The following is a 22,496-nucleotide window of genomic DNA, read 5'->3' as shown; positions in this document are numbered from 1 at the left end:
CCTCCATCACGTCGCGGTGTATACAGTGAATGCATGCTGAAATTATTGTTGCGTGGCTACATAAAAGTTTAAGCATATGTGATGCATTGCCGCAATTGATCTGACTGGCGCGTGAGAGAGACGAGGGTGCATGCGTGCGTGCGTGTGTGTGTGTGTGTGAAGGGGTTCTTTTTTTAGGCTATACTCTCTTGCAATTGAACGTGAATACGTTTACTACTTAAAAACATCAAAGCTAAACATCATATCTAGTCAAACCGCATCACGACATCGCTACAAATACAGTATGGGATTAAAATCAGCGAACATCAATGTATCATAGGCTTATGGTGTGTTCACACCGAACGCAAATTTAATTATTTGCGCGAGTAGATTACATACAAAGTCAATGCAAAGACGCGAATAGACGCATCATTCACGCCGGGCGTTGCGACTGAAGCCTTGTTTATACTCGACGCATCCGCAAGAGCGCGAAGGTGCGCGCTGCAAAAATGACGTCATTGCGGTGTGGGCGGTCGTGCGGGTTGGGTGCGCAAGACCCCATTTCGCCTGGCGGTGTGCACGGCACTTTTTGTAACATCGCGCGCGGCGCCGCATCCGAAGATGAACGACTTCGAGCCGAATCTGGCCGAACTGGTACGTCTGTATCAACATGTTTATGATCCTTCTATATACAGAGACATTTGCATTGATGGGCGACCATAAAAGCCTCTCATTTTGTGAATAGGAAAACATTTGCATTAAGCACCCAGTTTGCACTTGTCTAAAGTAACTGCTTACATTTACAAAATAAGCCTACAATAGAAGTAAGCCCTGCTGATGAAATTAAGGTTTAAACAGTCTTCAATAAGGCTTCAGTTGTTTAGTTTACATGCAGTGAAAGTTAGGGATGCACGATGATATCGGGACAACATCGGTATCGGCCGATAAAAGCTTAAAATGACCATCATCGGCATCGGCCGATATGAATATTTCTGCCGATGAGTCTTGCCGATAGGGTGGCGTGTTTCCTATGCGCACGTGACGCGAACGAAGCATGAGCGCCAGCAACTTAAACTTCCAACTAGGGGTGTGCGTCTCACGCGGTTTTTGATCGTGGACGATTAAAATGTCTCCACGATCTGCTTTTGAAGAAAAATCATAGTATCGTGCATTCTATCAGTTCAATTCTGGCGCCTTCATCTCAACATACTGTACAACGCGACGTACATTCACATCACATGTAAACGCAGAGGTAGAGTTACACTCACGGGACACTGCAATTCACAAAAGTTCATTGTTTGCATGTGCGTCAAAGTCTTGCTAGGTAAACATGTCATTCACGTGCTGATGCGCTGTTCTAACATCCGCTTTTCTGAGCGCGTTACACCCGACGCTCACAGGAACTAAAGCCTGTCACAGAGTCTGCATACTGGACTAATCTTTCAAGTCTTATTGCGCTGATACTGTCAAATACACACAAGGTTTACATAAACAAAGTTGGTTACGTCTAAAGTGAAAGCAAACAGAGAAAATCTGCTTGTCAAATGCGTGTATATTAGACGCGTCGCGTTACTCGCGTGCAGTTCTTAAAGAGACAGTAATAATATTCTGCCGCTTGTCTTTAAAGAGATACTGCACCCAGAAATAAAAATTCTGTCTATCTAATGTTGTTTCAAACCTGGATTCATTTCTTTCTTGTGCTTAAATAGCCTATACTATGGAAGTCACTGAAGTACAGCAACTGTTTGGTTAGCCACATTCTTCCAAATAACTTTTATAATTTCAACAGAAGAAAGAAACTTGAGAGAGTAAATGATGACAATTTAAATTTTTGGGAGAACTATCCCGTTAATGTTAATAAAACAACAAAACACAGAGGAAATCACTCACTGCTCTTGACTGAGAACATTAATAGAAGCTTTAATAAGCTTTTTTTGCACTTAAAAAAAAATACAAATATATCGGTATCGGCATCGGGCAAAATTAGTTTGAAAATATCGGCATATCGAATATCGGCCAAAATCCTATATCGTGCATCCCTAGTGAAAGTACAATAAACCTACTGCATTTATTACTCTTTTTATATGAATCAGCAATTAATAAACGGCAAACTACTTCTTCACTGCTGATTCCTGGTGGTTTAGAAGAGAATTACTCCGAGTCGCCCCCTGTCGTTTCACAGAATAGCACAACGGCGAGCGCGTCAAGTATAAACGCCTCGTCAGTTTGGAGAGGTGCGCGCGCAATCCGCGGAGACTCGCGCTCGTGCGGACGCGTCGAGTATAAACAAGGCTTGACGCGAATTGGGCTACGCGTTTGCCGCGAACGTCTTCCGCGCAGGTTGAAAATTTTGAACTCGAGCGAATGTTCAAGCGTCTAACTAGACGCGATAAACGCGTATTTGACGCTCTATCCGCGTTCGGTGTGAACACCATTAGTTTACCTTGTTTCAGCAACGCTTGGTGAAACAGCATGGAGTGGATGTTTTCGGTTCAGATGCTGAATCATTGAAGTCATACTGTTGTGGTATGCCAGGTCTACTTTGCAGTAGACACATTGCACCTTGTTCTCTTCCTTTTTAAGTATGTAATGATCCCAAACTTTAGACATTCTCTGCCGTTTATGGACATCTTTAATCTCCGCCATCGCGTCAACTAAATTAAAAATGTATCATGCCCTATAGTATAGATCCCTGCACGTCATAGGAATTTAACGAGGCTTCGAGGCAGAGTTTTTGCCTCGAGGAATTTTTGTAATCGAGTAACTCGATGAATCGTTTCAGCCCTAGATTTAACCAGGTATTAAAAACGCTAAAATGCGCAGCAGCTGAGACACCTATAAACAAATCAGATAATCACTTTCACTAACTAATATGTAGGTACTTTAGACAGCAGAGGACTTTGTATTTAAAACCAAAACCATCCATATTGTCTAACCCACAGGTATGCAAGGGGTGCAGCAGGGCAGCCAGTGAATATGGTGTGCATGTCAGTGTGTGTTGGTGCCTCCACTGGGCCCATTCAGTTTGTTGCATAACATTAACCCTTGAACCTCCCTTTCACAAATAGGGGGAGCTGCAATTGCAAGGACTCTCCCAGTTTTCAAGCGCATTACTATTCTCGCCATTCAGCTGCAGAGTGGCTTTTGAGTGGCCTGTTTCAGAGGGGTGTGAGGGGTTTGGTACAAAAGAAACATCCCTCCGACACCCCCCCTCCACCACAGCCAAAACCACTGCACCCAACCAACCCCTTGAAGATCATGACATAACTCCACACTACTGCAAGCTCCCCTACCGCCCACCACTTTATCCCGCCGACTACGCCAATCACTCGGCTGGAGGGCCGGGAAGAACGGTTGCTGGGGTCGCTGCATGATGGGATGGAGTGGCTTATGGCAGCTTTTTTAGATGGGGGGGGAGGGGGGGGGTGTCCTGTGTGTGGCAATGCCGGCACAGGGAGGAACTTTTTATGACTGTGTTGCGGGCGGGATTAGCTGGATTAGACTCCAACTCAGAGAGACCCCCTGTGGTCGCACGGAAGTTTCTGCACAGGGTCATAGCGGCATGAACTCTCTCCCTCGCACAATGTGCACAAATCCAGGCACAAACTGTAGCGCACCACAAACGGCCTCATCAACGACGCACCAGTTTGGACATGCCGCTGACTGCTAAGCTCACATCTAAACCAGAAAGCTGCCTTCAAAGCATTTATTAGCCTACATTTTGTTTGGGTTGAAGAAAAATAATACTGCCATTTCTAGACGTCAGTTTTAATAGCGATAAAATTAGGTAGCATATCCACAAATAGAGCAAAGTCCTGCAGTGGCTCCATACATTGACCTTCACCATGCACTTATCCACCTTTCGCAAAGGAGATACGAAGGGTGGGAAAGAGGGAAAGTGAAAGTGAGAGAAAAAGAAAAAGTGAGGGAGAGAGAGAGTCCCTGACCCGCAGCTGTAGCACAATGCCCCCAAGCAGCCTGTTCGACCCCTGACACAAATTTTACACCGCAGCTGCCATTTACTCCACACTGCATTACCATATGTATGGCCAGCTCTCCTCTAATTATGCTAATCACCTGTCCAGATCTGCTCCGCGAAAAATGGATGTATTTAGCAGTCCGCTGCCTACAAATACAGCTTACTGCAATCCAGAGATGTACATTCAGAGGGGCCTGAATGGGTAGATTTTTCCACGTTGCTGGCTTCATTCAAGTTCCCTTGCCTTAAGAAAAAACTATTCAAATGAACTGGATCGCACTGCAACAAAAAGCATTAGGAAAAGTGTGTGTGTGTGTGTGTGTGAGTTTGTGCACACTTGAGGTGGGGATCAGTGTGCACACCTACCCACTCATTCGGTGAGCTCCAGCAAAATAAGATATCACTGGGACATTTCCAGTTAGTCAGGGTTTTAAAATAAATAATCGCTTATTATTACATGACTCTCTGGAATACTGGTGTCTGATTGGCTGATTACAGGTGTCTGCAGTCAAAAAATTTGATATGACAACCAATAATCTAAGTTAGTATATAATAATATAATAAGTAGGGTTGGGAACTGAGAATTGGTTCTTATACAGAACAGTTAGTGTTTTTGAAAAATACCGGAACCGTGCGAAATTCCTGAGTTTCGTTTCCGAAAACAGTTCTGGTGCGATGTGTGGGTGAAGTGCTGGAAGCTTATCCTTTAATAGAATATGAATATTCTCATGAATATTAAAATAGTAATGAATGCACTGATAAGCCCTTGCGCTACTCGTATACGTTTTGCGTCAGATATCAACGCAGAGAGAGAGTATAAAGACAGTAGAGCTGCACGATTAATCTTTAAAAGATCTCGATTCAAAAACCCATGCGATCTTATTCCTAAATGACAAACTTCACACCGGAACATTCAAATCTGTTTGCGCTGTCGCTGACCCAGAAAGTGCAGTTGTCAACAGGGATGGAAATTAGCACCCGCCACCAGCCAAATGCGGGTGATTTTGTGTTGTGGCGGGTAAACTCGCTTCACCTACCGGCCACCGTGGCGGGTAAATAAAAATAGCATACTGTTTCACCCGGACGGCGGACACTTTTAGAGGAGGCACACCTTCAAACAAAATGTGGCGTTACATCGCAGGCGTAGAGGTCTGCAGAGAAAACCTCATGGTGCATTCACACCAGACGAGAATAGAGCGTCTGGCGCGAGTGATTTCAATGCAAAGACGCGTTACGCGTGTAAAAAATTCCTGCGGCGCGAATGAGGTGTAGAGCGCGCCGTGGTAGATGCGAATACGCCTCATTCGCGCGGCAAGTTTGAGCGTCTGACGCGTTCCGCGCGCATGATTTTATTGAGTGCTTTTGTGCATTCACGCGTTTGACGCGAATTCGCGTCTGCCGCCCGAGTTGAAAAATCTGAACTTTAGCGTCAATTCGCGCCGCGTTAACCAATCAGGAGCCTAGCTGCTGTCACGTGGTGAAGTATCTGGATGCTTCAATAAATTATTTTGTACTAAATGCCTGATGTGGTTCTAATGCACAACAAAGCAAATATTTTATCACATAAAACTTGATTTCAATATATGAGACATATTCATTTTGTATTGAATGCTATTTATTCCATTTCATATCTAGATTATATTAAATATTATTCTAATGTAAAGGCAACCAACATACTATAGCTCATAAATCCGTGTCTGGAGAATGTTGTGTGAGAGAAAAAAAATCACAGGACAGGTTAATTACTTTTGGAGGCTGGCTCAATTTATCATCAAAACAAAAATAAATGACAGATTAGGTGGATGAGGCCGAGGGTGAGAGAAAGAAAATGTCAGTATTTCATTGAGACTTGAGATTAAATGAACTGCTTAAGTATTCTTGTAGTATTAATTTTCACATGCAGTTACACATTGTCGGTTAAAAACAAGAAAGTGGCTGGTAAAAACATTGAGTGGCTGGTAGATTTTGAAATCTACCAGCCACAGTGGCCGGTGGACAAAAAAGTTAATTTCCATCCCTGGTTGTCAATATATATGAAACAGCTTTACTTTCACAGTCTTTTCAACCACACAATATCAATATATTTCTGTGTTACAAATATTCAAATGATCACAAAGTACTAAGATAAAAGTTTATAGTTCGAGTATAAACACTGATGTCTACGGTAGCAACCAAAATAGAGTAAATCACCTTTTGAAAGTCACTTCAAATAACGAGCATATCGATTACATCTGATGCTTCAAAACATTCATAAAGATGACTGTTAAAGCTGCAGTACGTAACTTTTTTGTGTTCAGAATTTACAACATTTATATAATGAGCGAGTACATCATGAATGCCTTTTTTCAAACCGTGTTTTCGTCTTATCCTGAATTACTACGGTAAGCCTGTAATAAGTGTTTATATTCGGACTACTTTACACCGGTCAGGTCCCAGTACCTGCGAGACTCGTCATAGACACATACAGAGAGAAGTAGCTCCGGCTACAATGTTCTTCCGCAAGACACATGCAGTTCTGTTTATTAAACGCTAGAGCGCCGATTCCTCCAGTAATGAAATAAGTGAAGTCTTTATGAATCAATCATTCAAACAAATTTAAAAAATATTCTGTTTCGCCTGTCTGGATCAAGCATATTCTACCCTTTCTGAGAGGGTATTCTCCACTGCTGGAGATACAATAAGCTAGGAGAGGTCCCAAATTCTCCTAGAGAATGCAGAAATGTTTATTTTCCATTAGAAAAATGTATTATTTTTGCATTAATTGCTAAATAATATGTTGAATTTTTTGACATTACAAGTCTGTTAAACTCATTTAACAAGTATAAGAAATAAACACAAAAAAGGATTGTGCATTTTTCCCTTACTACTAGTTTTTAGTTGTTTTAAATAATTTTTATTGAATAGGAACCGGAACCGAAACCGGCGGAACCGGAATCGGAACCGGAAAATGTCTTCTGATTCCCAACCCTAATAATAAGTCAACTCAAATCAATAATATGCAAAAAGCTGCAACAGATGCACTTCTACTGTGGTTTTACATTCACATTCAAAACAATTTCATCAGCCTAAAAACCCTCTACAAAGATCAATTTCCTTTCCTTCGTTGCCGATAAAGCAAAATATCGAACACTTCTTGCAGGTTAACTAGGCTTTAAAGGCATGTTTTAAGGAAAGTTTAAATTTTCACAACAAGTTTACTAAACTGTTCCCAAAAAACAAGAAGGAAACTGGTCTAGATGTAGGCTGATGTCATAGTACCTTGGCCCATACAAGCTTTAACCGAAGCAGCAGATTGGAGAAAAAAGGCCGTTCTAACCAAAACACAAATAACACTTCAGCTACTACACTCCCCTCCCCCTCTTTCGCTGAACTCCTCCGCCCCTCAGCCACAGAGAGAGGGAGGGTGAAGAGGGGGAGGGCCAGACCACCCGGCATCCATGGCAGGACTCAGTGTTTACATTGCTGCGCTTCACTCTGTAATACATCTGGCATCCCAGGGATGGACTCCCAAGTGAAGGGGGAGGAGGGGGGTGTCAGTGTGAGGAGCGGAGACCTTGGGGGGGACTGAAGTGCAGTGAAAGCTTTCGGAAGAAAAGAGAGGGGAAGGGGAGTAGGAGAGAGCAAGAGAGAGAGAGAGAGAGAGAGAGAGAGAGAGAGAGAGAGAGAGAGAGAGAGAGAGAGAGAGAGAGAGAGAGAGAGAGAGAGAGAGAGAGAGAGAGAGAGAGAGAGAGAGAGAGAGAGAGAGAAAGAGAGAAAGCATGAGTCTTTTCCATCATTTTGGTGTCTCTGTTTTTTGAATAACACGGAGTGGAGGTATGCAGAATATAAACACAGGAATTGGAGAGCTGTCAGGATGCTGGTTGTGGATCAGAGTTGCTCCATTCGTATCTGTCTTCCACACACTTGCGTCAGTTTTAAAACTGCTGAGGCGCCGCTGAAGAAATCATGATTTATAGACAGTGTAAAATACGAAAATCAAACGTATGTTAAGGAACTGCAAAGTATTAAACAAAGTTTTAAACTTCACGCTATTTGTGCTACAGACATGAATGTCACCTCAAATTGAGTGGAAAGTTTAGAAGAGGTGCACTTTTAATTATCAGCTTTCACTTGGTGGAGAAAACAGGCAAAATTCCCATAGTTACAATTGAGAAAGGGGCAAATCTAGGGACAGTCAAGCGCCAAAATACGATAATCAGAGGAATTTGCTACATTGTAAACTGCTTTGTCATGCAAGTTGTCCTCCACTGTATGTGCTACTGACATGAATAGGCTCCTCAAACTGTGTGAATTGTTTAAAATACAATGCAGCTTTTCTTTTCTAAGGAATCAGACATACAACTTTCACCTGGTGGAGAAAACAGGCAAAAATCTCCTGTTACATTTGAGAAAGAAGCCATTTCTATGAACCAGAATCTCACAGTATCCACTAGGGATACGCAAGACTATACGACTAATTGATTAAACGATACTGCTGATAGTCGACTTGGAAATACTAGCCTAGTTGTTTACATTTTTTTTTTTTGCATATTTCATGTTTTGTAGGGATGCACGATATAGGATTTTGGCCGATATTCGATATGCCGATATTTTCAGACTAATTTTGCCCGATGCCGATACCGATATATTTGTGTATTTTTTTTAAGTGCAAAAAAAGCTTATTAAAGCTTCTATTAAAGTTCTCAGTCAAGAGCAGTGAGTGATTTCCTCTTTGTGTTTTGTTGTTTTATTAACATTAACGAGATAGTTCTCCCCAACATTTAAATTGTCATCATTTACTCTCTCAAGTTTCTTTCTTCTGTTGAAATTATAAAAGTTATTTGGAAGAATGTGGCTAACCAAACAGTTGCTGTACTTCAGTGACTTCCATAGTATATTTAAGCACAAGAAAGAAATGAATACAGGTTTGGAACAACATTAGAGTGAGCAAATGATGACAGAATTTTTATTTCTGGGTGCAGAATCTCTTTAAGGACAAGCGGCAGCATATTATACTGTCTCTTTAAGAACTGCACGCGACGCGTCTAATATACACGCATTTGACAAGCAGATTTTCTCTGTTTGCTTTCACTTTAGACATAACCAACTTTGTTTATGTAAACCTTGTGTGTATTTGACAGTATCAGCGCAATAAGACTCGAAAGATTAGTCCAGTATGCAGACTCTGTGACCGGCTTTTAGTTCCTGTGAGCGTCGGGTGTAACGCGCTCAGAAAAGCGGATGTTAGAACAGCGCATCAGCACGTGAATGACATGTTTAACTAGCAAGACTTTGACGCACATGCAAATAATGAACTTTTGTGAATTGCGGTGTCCCGTGACCGTGAGTGTAACTCTACCTTTGCGTTTACATGTGATGTGAATGTACGTCGCGTTGTACAGTATGTTGAGATGAAGGCGCCAGAATTGAACTGATAGAATGCACGATACTATGATTTTTCTTCAAAAGCAGATCGTGGAGACATTTTAATCGTCCACGATCAAAAACCGTGAGACGCACACCCCTAGTTGGAAGTTTAAGTTGCTGGCGCTCATGCTTCGTTCGCGTCACGTGCGCATAGGAAACACGCCACCCTATCGGCAAGGCTCATCGGCAGAAATATTCATATCGGCCGATGCCGATGATGGTCATTTTAAGCTTTTATCGGCCGATACCGATGTTGTCCCGATATCATCGTGCATCCCTAATGTTTTGCTTTATATTTTCACAAAGGCTACGTTTAAATTACTGTTATGTTAATGATACATTTAAAAATAAATATATTATTTCAAAAAGTGTATATCTGGAGCGGTATTTAAAAAAAAAATGTACCTCAGATTTTGCATGCGTTGGTTTCACTCGAGGTGGGTTCAGAGTAGTGGTGGGCTATATACTGCATGGTAGACATGATTAACCGGTAGAAATTTGTCAACCGGTAAGAGATTTTGGACTATCGTCTCTATCTCTATGCACGCGCTCTCTGAGAGACTGTTTCTCAGCGCTGTCTGAGAGACAAGCGCACATTAATAAAGTGAGAACTGAACTAAATGCTTTTTGCCGCCTAATCGGGCTTGAACGGTTGTATGTCAAAGTGACCATGTTTTTGCCAGTAAACAGTAATTTATGTCTTTTTTGTATTTATGTAATTTATGTAATTAAGTGAACGTAATTAGTTGAGAAGTCTACGGTTGATAAAGATAACGGATGGGTATAATGGATCTGTGCAGTCGGTCTTAAAGTGACAGCATCCAAATTTACCTGATGTCATTAATGCTAATCAAACAACAAAAGAGAGAAAATCTCTCACTGCACCTCGACTCAATCACTTTTGTAACTGTAATAAGAAATGCATATTTAATTTAAACAATAAAGACTACGTATTGTTTTTTAATGTGATTATACATTTTATGTAGTATTTCTTATTTCTAATCTAGTCCTTGAAGTTTTCCAGGTAGGTCTATTTCATTTGTGTCTTTGTTCTATTGCGTTTGTTTTCCTATATGCTTGTAATTAGTTTCTTTGTTCTTTCTTTATCATGGTTAACTTGTCTTCAGTAAGCTTTTTTTTTTAACTTTTTTTGTGATATATTGAAAATGATGATAAGAATTATGAAATTTCAATGATCAAACCTTATTTAAAGCAAAATGACTATATTGTGATATATATCGTATCGTTATCGTGAAATAAAATGACTCATATTGTGATAAAAGATTTTGGCCATATCGCCCACCCTTAGTGCTCCGCATACATCCCTTACAGTTCAGCCACGTGTGTCCAAGCCCTCCTGAGCACATCTAAACAGGGAGAGTTCGACTAGATCCTGATCTCTTCACCACAATGCGGGAAGGTCACATTCTTCAGCTTCCTTCATAGTAGAAGTGAACTTCTTCCTAACATGAACTGCAGGTTATATACTCCTACACACTGCTAACTCTTAATCGTCCTCATGTTTTCACTGGAAAACCAAAAGAGATTTGTCAATATGTCCACACCTGTTGAATGTAAAGGCATTGTCAGCCTACACTTTATGTCCAAAAAAAACCCCGGCAGGAGTAAACGTCTGAAAAGAGCATAATAAAATGGCTCTACTCATAAAACACTGAAAAACTTAAAAAGGTTAACATAAAACTCAAATTTCCACAAAAAGGACAAGAGACCAACAACTACATCAAGCGAGAATGAAATAAACCCAAGTTACTTACGTGTCTTCCATTATACCCAGATTTACTGCACATTGATCACTGATCTAATAAATTTACACTGCCCCCTGCTGGGTGTATAAAAACATCTTGCTGGTTAAATTAATCATTAAATGCCTTTAAATCGATCAAGCTCTTCTTTCACAGGAGGGCTACTATAGTAAACCTTCTCTCATCATGGTTGGCGTTAGCTGGAACCCCTCACTCTGCACCCGGGTCATGTAGCCAGGATCAGATGAGCTTTTAAATAGCGGAGTCTCCACTCGATGACCTCAGGTCCTGAGGGACACAGCCTTGTGGCCCTGAGCCTCATGCTACTCCTCCTACCCCCTGCACGAGAGAATGGGACAACCCGAACCCTGATATTTCAATGATTTCACTGCGAGAGCGGTCCTCCTCAAAAGCGGCCAGGAGGGGAAGGCGTACAGGAAGGCGAATGTTTACGTGAAACTGTTTTAATTAAATTCAGGCGGTGCTGGTATTTTCTTAAAAAAAAAAAAAAACTTGGAGCCTATGATCTTGAAAAGCAAAAAAGATGGCAACTCATTTGATCTGCAAGTCTTTTTTTAATTGTTTTATTAATTTTAAAACATTTGGGGGTTTTTTAAGCTATACAATAACAGCAAATTTGCTTAAAAAATCCATTATTTTGAGTTTATATACACACAGACCAAAATATTTTTTTTCTCTTTCTGCACAAAATCGGACCTGAAGAAGTCTTCTAGAGGTCCACAAGTCTCCACAACTTCAAAAATTAGAGTCCAAAACATCAAAGCTACATTCATATCAGATCAGTGAGATCTGCTGGTGAATCGAAAAGCTATGGCAACATTATCTACATCAATCATGTAACGCTGAAAATCTGTAGAGCAACCAAACAAATTATAATGGTTGGAGCGTAACAGCCCTCAATGGCAAGTGATGAAAGCCAACATGAGATCACACTGAATCCCATTCAAGCTGAACTTCAGGGAGAGTAAGAGAGACACAGCTTCAACGAAGGGTCATTTGGAGGTCGCTAGCAAAAGACTGTTCCAAACGAAACATAAACATGCATCTTAATGGACGCTGGGCCGACATCTCCCAGCGCAGAACCTGGCCAACCAGAACTAATCTATCCCTCAGCTGTGGAGTTTAATCTAAACAAACAGGTCTCGATGTTACTGCATCTGGAAGCTGTCATGTGCTTCGACATGGGAACAACTGAGGTGTGAGTGAGTGTGTGTCCAGCAACCGACTGTCATACTTCATCTGCAAACCTCCTGCACTTTTTGGAAAGGAAATGTGGAAGTGAGCAACAAAAATAAAGCCCTGAAGAGAGAGAGGATAAAGCTCTGGGTAAGGTGTTTGTGATGAGGTTCACATTCGATTTAAGAAAAATGACTTTAATGTTGAGAATAATTACTAAAAATGATTGACACTCAGCTTAAGTACTTAAAATATTTAGCATTACCGCAAACATTTTTCTCTAACTGAGGGGTAGACTGAGGTTTTAGGATCTAGGTTGCTACTGCACCCGCTCCATTATGGAAGCCTTAAGCAATCACTTAAGCTGCTCCAAGGGAAGTGGAACTATAGTGTAAGGTGCACTGGATGAAAGAAAAAAAAAGTGTCTGTCTGCTAAAGGACAAATTAGTAAAGCAAAAGAAAATAGGCCAAATTTATTAAATAAAGCCAATTAAATTATTACCTTCTCTAGTTTCTCAAAAAAATTGACATAGTATATAAATACGGAGTAGTATATATAATAGTGTGTGTGTGTGTGTGTTTAATGAAAAGTTCAAACTAAACCATCAAAATATATTTAAAAAATATATTTTTAAAAATATTTTAAATATGAGGGAAGAACAAAACACTCAACTTAGTCAGGGTATTTACAAATGTTACAACAAAATTATTTGGCAAAAAAAGGCAAGCTAAAGTTTTATTTTCCAATGCAAAAAAATGCATAGAAAAACAAAAGGTTCGCAGGAAAAATCATACATTAACAACATAGGGAGTCATTAATATTTTGTAATTCGTTGGTTCTCTTTTGTTTTTGCATGTGTTAAATAATAAATTCTTTGTAGACATTGTGGACAAAAACTATATCCATACAATTTTGGTATCTTTATTTTATATAAATTATATTATATAAAATTGATTTTAATAATATTTGAATACAAGTCTGAATATGTAAATTTCCCTAGAACATACATCACTTTTGGCCACTATATTAGTCGTGGATAATTTTATTTGCTATATTTAGTTATAATTTAAAGCCATGAAGTGGCAAACAGACTTACCAGTTTTGCAACTCCAAGTGAGGCAGTGCCTCCTCAAAAAAAAATTGATAAAAAAGTAATTTACAGTATAAAAACAATATAACAGTCATATTATACTAAATATGAGATCAATTAGTGTAAAAATCACCCGTTTTCTATTAAGTAATATTGTTTTACGAGGGCTAACTGTAAAATACTGGCAAAAAGTCACAGGACATAGCCTATCTTACTATGTTTGGTCAATTATCGTGACAATGGCCACCTATCATGATAGGAACAGGTCAACTGGTCAAAATGGTGTAACTAATTACAGGATAAACAGCTCACCCACTCAGACATCACAAATTTCAACTTGAAATGAATTAAAACAATTATCTACAACTAAATAAAAACAAAAAATGCTTAAAAATGCAAAGATTGTTCATATAAATACACATTATTATACTAGCAGTTTGTTTATAGTGCAATGTAAACAGTGTTTCATGTTTACACAGTGTTCGGTTAAAAGGGACATCAAGTGGAAATGCAACAGGAATAAAAAAATACTAAACACAGAGGCAACAGTCTCATTTCATAAATCTACCACACACCACTGACTTTAATATCAGTCCTGCATGGACAGAACATGGTGTGTAATTACAGTCCAAAAACACACTGAAGGCCAATTTATCCAATTAAAATAACTTCATATAAAAATGCCTGTGAAATCAATTATAATGTAAGCTCTTATATCATCTGTGGTCATTTCAAAGGTTCTTTAAACTGCAGGAATGTAGATCAAAGCAGAAAGGCCTATTTGCCCCTCCCCCCCTTCAAAAAATCACCACCCACACTACGGCCCCAACATCTCACAATTGACTTATTCATAAAATAAAACAACTCTCTTTCAAACTCTCTTCAAACCGCATATGAGCTGTAGTATGTGTCGGGTCTGAGTGCACGTTTCTGCCTGTAGTTCGCTCGGTTCCTGCTGAAACTCTGAGACAAATCTTTTTGGAAAGTTGAACGCTGTCCAAAACAGGACCACACACAGGCTCTGTGAGCAGCACGGATCAGATTCAACTGCTGGAGGCAGACACACACACACGCACTACTCGCACACACTCACAAAATGGCGGCTATTCGTGTTAAAAAAACACTCACATTGCTTTCCAAATCAAATATCCACTGATGTATCGAACTTGGAAACAATCGGCGGGCGCGGGCGCGCGCGCTCTATAATATTCCATAAGCAAACTGCATTCGTGCGCGCGAGGCAAATTCGAAGCGAAAAACATTCTTATCACGTTTAATCTGGATTTCTGCCAGACTTCAATACAATAAACAATTCCTTCAGCTTACATGACAGACCCCCCACCCCACTGCTTCAGGTCTGCCTTTAGATTACACTTGAGGGGAAAACGTATTAAAGACTTAAGTAAAAGGAAAACAGCTTCTTACCTTCTACCCAGAGTTTCTCCACATCCGTCTCCAGATTAGCTGCCCTTAAGCCAACAGCAAAAGCTCCGAATATTAAAAGGCCCACAACTAAAAACTTTCCGCAGTTCTTTTGTATGTAACAGCCAAGTTTAAACAAAAGTCTTTGAAACTTTGCTCTCAACCACAGCGGCGCTTTCCTCCCAGTCGCCTTCCCCTACAAGACAAGAGAGAGCAAATATTAAACTCGCATCACCTTGTTAAACAGATAAACTAAATTCCGTCGATACTTATTCATTGTTTTTCGATTAAATGCAGTAAATAAAATAAATTGGCACTTAGGGGGGCTTCGTTAAGTGTAGTATCAGGAATAACCTTTCTTTTCAAGTAATTGCTTGAAATGTAAACAATTAAGGTTATGTATCATAAGGTCTTAAAAGTACCCCCTCCATCCACACTTTCAAGCACTGTTCCTATGGCAAGCCATTTTAACATGTAGGCTATCCCTTAAAACTATTTTTTCATTATAGCAAGCACTTATTTTTTACTACTAGGCCTAGTTACTAGCTGCATCCTTTTTACTATTGCCAGTAAATAATCCAGTAGTGACTAGTATCTTTTTTAGTGTCACTAGACTTATCTATTTATTAGATACCAGTAGTTCAACTTACTCATTTACAACTAGTCACTATCGCAATAACTATTCTGTTGTGGCGGAAAATTTGAATTATATCATGTTCAGATATCAACTTCAGAATAGTATATTATATTCCATTCTTACTTGTAATTATTCATTAGAATATAATACATTTTCTTTAGATACTACCATCTATTCCAGTTTTCCTAAAACACACACTAAAACATGTGTATTCAAGTTGCTATAAATCATTCATAATCTTACTAGTAAAAAAATATAATTAAAATACAGAGCAGCCATTCTGAATGGTCAGTCATTAGACTCGTTACATAAAAAAAGCTGTAACTAGTCTTAGAATGTTAAAAGAATTACATAGATTCAGGTGTCGTATAAATATGTGCTAAAAACTGGTATACTGTAAAAAAAAAAAATTGCTGCCTTAAATATTTAAGTACAATCAACTTGGATGTTTAAGTAATTTCAACTTAAACTACATTAAACTGACTTTTTACTGTTATTTTATAACTTATAAAAAAAGTTTAAATGCTCAACTTATTTTGACAAGTTAACGCAGTGTAAAAACATGTTGTCATATAATTTCATATATTGTTTTACAATGTACACATACCACATTAAAATAATAGTTCATATTTGAACCACAGATCCTCAAAGAATTAAATGGCAAATATTCAATTAGCTACCAGTAAAAACAGAAAAGTTATTTGTCATTATTGGGTTTGTGACTAGGAATAAGAAGTATTATCCAAGTCTAAGACATAGTTATTACTAATGAAACTATATAACTAAATAAAAATTATAATTATATAATAATAATAATAACTAGTCACAAAAAATACTACTTGGTTCTAATGAATAAATGTTAAAACAGCTTGCCATACTACTTGTACTATTCTCTCGGCATTCAAAGAGCATAATTCAAATGAGTTATTGTCCCACGCATAAACTAGACGTTAAACTGCGTATGGCTGCAATGTGACAGATTGCATTCTTTGGACATTGTACCAGGGAAACAGGTTGCAATGTCCAAAGTCATGTAATATCGGAGATGCACGTGGGTCGCATAGCTGAAGGGACGCGATGTGATGTGATTTGGGAAGTGCTGCAGCCATCACAGAGGGAGTTACGACAATATTTGTGAACGGAAGAGGGCAGCCACATGGATCGTGCCTGCCCTGAGCAGTGCGGGACGAAAACGACTCCCTGTGTAGATCCTATCTGAGGGGGCTTCAATCAGTGGGATAGGGCCAACATCACTAAGACCCTTCGCTTTACTTTCAGAGCTCAGCTTCACGTCTGACAGTTAGTTATGTTTACGATTAATGCATCGGGACAGATGGACATAACGATGAACAAATGAAGCGGCTACAGGTTGCCTCGCGCATAGACCCCCCCACCGGCGCCGTGGCTATCCCGTTACCTAGCGACTTCACTAAAGTTGAGCACTTTGTCAGAGATTCCCAACAAAGTCAAAATGCAAACAGGCCAAACATTAAAGCACCTCTGATATCTGTTCCAATGCAAAGGCAGCATCGCAATAGCTCGGTCGCTGCAAATACTCCAAATCCGCCGCGGCGGTCCGATAGTTGCCCCTATTTCTCCGTGTTAACCTCGGCCGATCGGGGTCTCTGTTTTCCTGCTCGGAGGAGACATTAACAGCCGAGGCCATGTTGCAAAGTCTGCGCCGAACGTCTCGTTATCCGCGCTAGTGTATTTCCCCGCGAGCGTTTAGTGATATCCAAAGAAAACCAAGTTTGTCTCTCGTTGAGCCCAGATCCGCGAAGCACTTCATACTCCTGTTTGAGACGGCGAGTCAGAGTCTGCGCCTTCCATTCCAACATTTCGCGAATCTGGAGGTCTCCAACAATTCCCCACTTTCACGCCGTCCGCTGGAAAGTCCGCGATATCAGAAGGCGAAGTGGAAGATGCTGTGGAAACGTCGATCTCTCGGTGGCTGAAGCATTCTGTGATCTATGGGGTCCCTCCTCAGGCCGCGCGACAAGGCGATCTCTGAGAGATTCAATAGATGTGAAAAAAAGATCACTCTCCATTCGGAGAAGGGGAGGAGGGCGTGGCGAAGACCACTCGAAATCCCGCCTCCGGGGCTGTCAGATGGCCGGGGTTCCTGGGCTCTGATTGGTTCCAGAAGGGCAAAAATTACTCAGCAAACACGACTATTATTAGCTGCTTAGCAACAGCTCACCAAAGTAGAGGGACCACCCAAGCCGCGAGCCCTCGTGTGTGCATCTCAAACTTCAGGGGAGTCTATAGAAGCAAAGCACTCTTTCTGCTGGACTCGAAGCGCTGGGTCCAACTCAACTCAACTCGAGACTCGGCGTCCAGACAAACACATGGAGAAAACTGCTGGAAGCAGGAGAGCACGGAAGATTTCTTTCTTTCTTTCTTTCTTTCTTTCTTTCTTTCTTTCTTTCTTTCTTTCTTTCTTTCTTTCTTTCTTTCTTTCTTTCTTTCTTTCTTTCTTTTTCTTTCTTTCTTTCTTTCTTTCTTTCTTTCTTTCTTTCCTTCTTTCTTTCTTTCTTTCTTTCTTTCTTTCTTTCTTTCTTTCTTTCTTTCTTTCTTTCTTTCTTTCTTTCTTTCTTTCTTTCTTTCTTTCTATGGATGATCTTATTTCTTTTGAATTAAAATGGTGTAGCAAAGGAGCATTGTGTTCAGTGTTTAAAGATGAATTGCTTTTCACACATTTCCTGTAATTCATTTTTACTTTTCTATGAGATGATTTATATTTTGTAAACAGTGTTTTTGTAAATTTGTAATAAAGAGCATTTTAAATTCAAAATCTTTCTTTATTTCATATTGTTTTCTTTCTTTCTTTCTTTCTTTCTTTCTTTCTTTCTTTCTTTCTTTCTTTCTTTCTTTCTTTCTTTCTTTCTTATTGTTTGTTTGTCTTTCTTATTGTTTATTTCTTTACTCTTGTTTTGCTTTTGCTTTTTTCTTTGGTTTTCTTGTTAATTCATTTTCTATAAGTAGTTGTAAAAGTCTGTGCCAAAACATGGGAATTCGTTGTCTTGTTGCCCTTTTTTACATCAAGAATTGTGCAAACATTACATAGGTTTTATATGCATATCACACATCCAAAAATAGTTTATGACTATGAGAATGAAAAATCTGTCTTGTACCAAGCCGCAGTGATTGTTCTGCAATACATCATGATTAGTTTTCCTCCTTAAACATAGGCAGTCATGGCTTAATGGTTAGAGAGTCAGACTGCATGGTATCCCAAAGGTTGCAGGTTTGATTCTCAATACTGGAAGGAAATGACTTGAGTGTGTGTGTGTCTGTGTGTACTATCATTACTCCTAATGTGTGCACTTGGATGGGGTAAATGCAGAGGACAAATTCTGAGTATGGGTTACCATACTTGGCCTTAATATCTCACTTTTTATTTCACATAAACCACATTATTCAACACAAATTAATACAAATATATGCAGCTATATAGCGCTATATAAACACTGAACGATGATTGGAGTGGTGATGTCATCAGATTAGGAGACTATGGGAGGAAAGCCTTGACATTAGTACGAAAATGAGATACATCGTTATAAAGAATCCATTTCCTATCCCACCCCACCATCAGGAAATTATTACAGCCATATTATTTTCCTCCAGAAAGGAAAAAAACTGGACCATTAGTCATTAACTTCCTCTGCTGGATTCTCTGAGCTATATGATCTGTCTTGAGCACTATGTTTCACTCAATCTCTCCCAACAGTTTTGTAGTTTGCCATGGTTCCCACTGCAGTGATGTACCCATGACTTTTCCCATGTTTACTCTATAACACAAGGTTGTGCTCAATCACACAGATGTGTTTGACAGCTCTGAGCACTTCTCTGCCAGTGTTTACACTCTCCAATTTCCTCTGCGATTGTGTGGCTCTTGTATAATCAGTATGACACAAGAGAAAGGAGAGCACTTCATAAAAACTAGCTATTTACCTTTGCACGGAGGCTGGATGTTTTCAGTGAGGGAAGTGTTTTATACTGCATTTTTTGAGATTCAAATGTAATAATAACAAATGTTACAGGACATTTTAGAGCTATTTCATCAGACATCTTTTGGGGAAGATGCAGATTAAAATATATATATTTTTGTGTGTAACACTATCCATCCATCCATCCATATTTTAAGATATTTTTCTATATTAAAAGTTACACACACCATCAGGGCAGTGTTCTGACTTTCTGTTTAGTTTGTAGTATATTAGTAAATCCCTGCAGAGCGTTTGGGTCTCCAATGCCCAGATCCTGATCTATGCTTAGCCTACAGTCTTAGCAATCATAATTTTCAGGCTTAAGTTTGGACCTTTCCCAAAACAATCCTTAAAAAATTCTGAAGTATGCGCTGATTTTGTGTTTTGTTTTCATTTCATCACCATAGAAATCTACCTTACACCCTTTCTGTTCCACCTCTGTCTGTCCTCAGCAGTTTACAGAAATATAACACTCATGTGAATGTGAGATTGGTTTTATCCAAGTCTCCACAAAAAAAAAAAAAAGGGAAAAAAAGTAATCGTTCCATTCTCATTAGCAAGATGTGAGTGGCTCCCCAGTGTCCCGGCACACAAAAGGCCACACATTTATTAACTAATTACACAATATCATTTCTATACCTCATGAGAGGTCCTTGGAAATGGTTGTCTTGCTTCACAGCTGTGTGATGTTTGTCCCATTGTCCCACCTACTCTCATCGGAAATACTGTCCATAAAGACAAAACTTATTAAAACCTGATTTGCTTTAGTATTCAAATTCATTTGCATAATATTCACTCTTAAAAATAAATGTTCCAAAAGGAGGTTTTCAAAGCAATGTCATAGAAGAACCATTTTTGGTTCCCCAAAGAACCTTTTTATTAGTGTAAAGAACCTCTTGTGCAATGAAAAGATTCCATGGATGTTAAAGGTTCTTCGTGTAACCATAGATGCCAATAAAACCTTTATTTTTGGACAGTAAAGTCTGGCAAAAGATCTAAAAAATACTGTATTGAGCTTATTGACCAATAAGTTCTGAGTAAAATACTGCGGGTGTTTTCCGGCGAAAGCAAAATACTCTCCAAAAACATTTTGGAGTTATTTTGGAGTGAATTATATGATGACGTGGCTCTCCACAAGTACCTACAGCTTGCGCGCAACTCTGTGGCTCCAAGCCCTAAAGGACCCTCTGTTCCTTGAAGCATTTTCAGATTGGCAATTATAAAGTAAACACAGCTGGCTGTAATATATATGAATTTATTGGCTGCATCATGGTTATTTAGGCAAAAAAGTATTACATATACAAAGCTCTGCAGCTGATTGAGCTTCTCAGCCACATACTGTCTTCATAAGAAACCTTTATTTATTGAGAAATGGTGAATGTCGAATCTGTGCAGACAGGTTTGTATAGCAGTCTTTTGACAGAGATTTTTTCCTAACTAATTGTATTATTCTAAACTAAATCTTGCTGTCCGGACGCTGCTAATATTACATATACTGATGTGACCTCATTTATGGTTATGTACTTAATATGCACGCACCAAAAGCACCAAAAATTGCAACTTGAAAGAGAGCTGTGCGCATCATTGGCATTTATGAGAATACATCTACGTTCTTATGTTAAATCAAATCTGATGTTTTCAGGCTCTGACATATTATTCATCATGTTTACTATTGCTTTTGACACATGACAGAGAGACATCTGTAGTCATTTACCACAGGCCATGCTTGGATTATACACTCTGGGACAAAGCATGAGCAAAATACCGCACTCCGTTAGTTATTTAGATGTCTTTGCTATGTGAATTGTAAAACGTCAAGTATACAATGCAAACCTCTCCCACTGGCTTTTCAAATGTGTGGTGTTTATACTCAAAATCTTTTTTTGAGGGCCAATCAATGCCTGCTTTGTAGATTTACTGCCTTCTTTCTTCAGTGCACAATCGCTGGTGACTGGGAGCCTGTTAGCACTTATGAAATAATTTGGGGAAAACACATCATTTACTGATCGAGTGATTGGGTGAGAGAAGAGAAGAGGTGTGGTGCAGATGTTGAGGTCCAGTTGCAGGTCTGCAGGGACCGTAAACCTGCAGGGTGATATTTTGATGGAGATTTCTGACAATAAGACCATACTATCATATATCACACAGTATAAGAACAGGCTTTGTGTCCTTTTAGCCAAAGCATATTCATTTTCAGAAAGACCAAAAGAAAGACATGGGGTAAATGTAGAAAGAATGTTTGGTGTGACTAAATATCTACCGATTTCCTCTTTCTTTCTTAGATTTTTTTAATCTCTCTTAATTTTTTATTACAATAAACTGTACTCAAAAGTCAGCATAAAGTAGTTTGCAGAATGTCAAATAACATGTCATAACAAGTGTAGGCCAGTAAGCATTTGGTGCCGTGACCCAGATGGGAGTGAGGGGTGTGAGTGTAACTGTCGTATAGGCCAGTAAGTGATTGACGGTAACGGCTGTGGTCTTTAGCGTCCTTGTTAGCTCGACTGCCTCCCACGCAAGAGACCCCAGTTCGGATCCCGCTTTCAGCGGGTCGAGTAGGACCGGATACACAAGGCAGGTGAATCATTTTGTGCCCTGGGGGATCTTTTAGATATTGTTTTCATGCACATTTATGCACCATCAGTTAGAGAAATAAAAAGTGATTTACAGTAAAACATTAGACTCTTGTTTCAAAATCTGTATGGTTTTCTTTTTGGATAGAGGAAGATTTCAAGCTTCAAAAAGAACATAAAAACATCATAATAAACAGAGGAATTCCAAAAGGGTCCTCAAACCATCGGTGCTCGGGCCCTAATAAGAGCAGGCTATCATAAAAGTCATCCATTGCAAGTTTTTGACCCCATATACTAGGTTTAAGGAACAAATCAAAATTCAGTCATTATTCATGATAATCGTCACTTCCTGTAAGTAGTTACAATAGGGGGAAAAAGACTATTGCAACGTCTGTTTCATGCCGACTTTAACATTCACCTTGTGAAGAGCAGCAGGGAAAACTTATTTTGGTGTAGAATC

At 39.4% G+C, this 22,496-nt stretch overlaps 1 protein-coding gene across 2 annotated transcripts in view; it reads right to left on the bottom strand.

The window, feature by feature from the left end:
- The window catches only part of ptch1 (patched 1), a 69,020-nt gene extending 51,499 nt beyond the window's left edge, over window positions 1–17,521 (bottom strand). Inside the window, exons 1-2 of one of the 2 annotated variants that reach the window (XR_008804125.1) lie at window positions 16,973–17,521; window positions 14,841–15,033 (exon numbers count right to left, since the gene is read on the bottom strand). Coding sequence is in view for 1 of the 2 variants with exons in the window: in XM_056237564.1 (XP_056093539.1) it covers window positions 14,841–15,033; window positions 16,973–17,140 (361 nt within the window). In the remaining variant the exon portion in view is untranslated. The remainder of the gene's footprint in view (window positions 1–14,840; window positions 15,034–16,972) is intronic. The other variant, XM_056237564.1, reaches the window with a different exon arrangement.
- Between the last annotated feature and the right edge of the window lie 4,975 nt (window positions 17,522–22,496).

The sequence above is a fragment of the Rhinichthys klamathensis genome, unplaced genomic scaffold (genome assembly GCF_029890125.1).
Source record: "Rhinichthys klamathensis goyatoka isolate OS25496 unplaced genomic scaffold, OSU_Roscu_1.1 h1tg000487l_1, whole genome shotgun sequence".
Lineage (NCBI taxonomy): Eukaryota > Metazoa > Chordata > Actinopteri > Cypriniformes > Leuciscidae > Rhinichthys > Rhinichthys klamathensis.
Note: the sequence above shows the minus strand (reverse complement) of the source record. Positions and strands in the feature narration are given on the sequence as shown.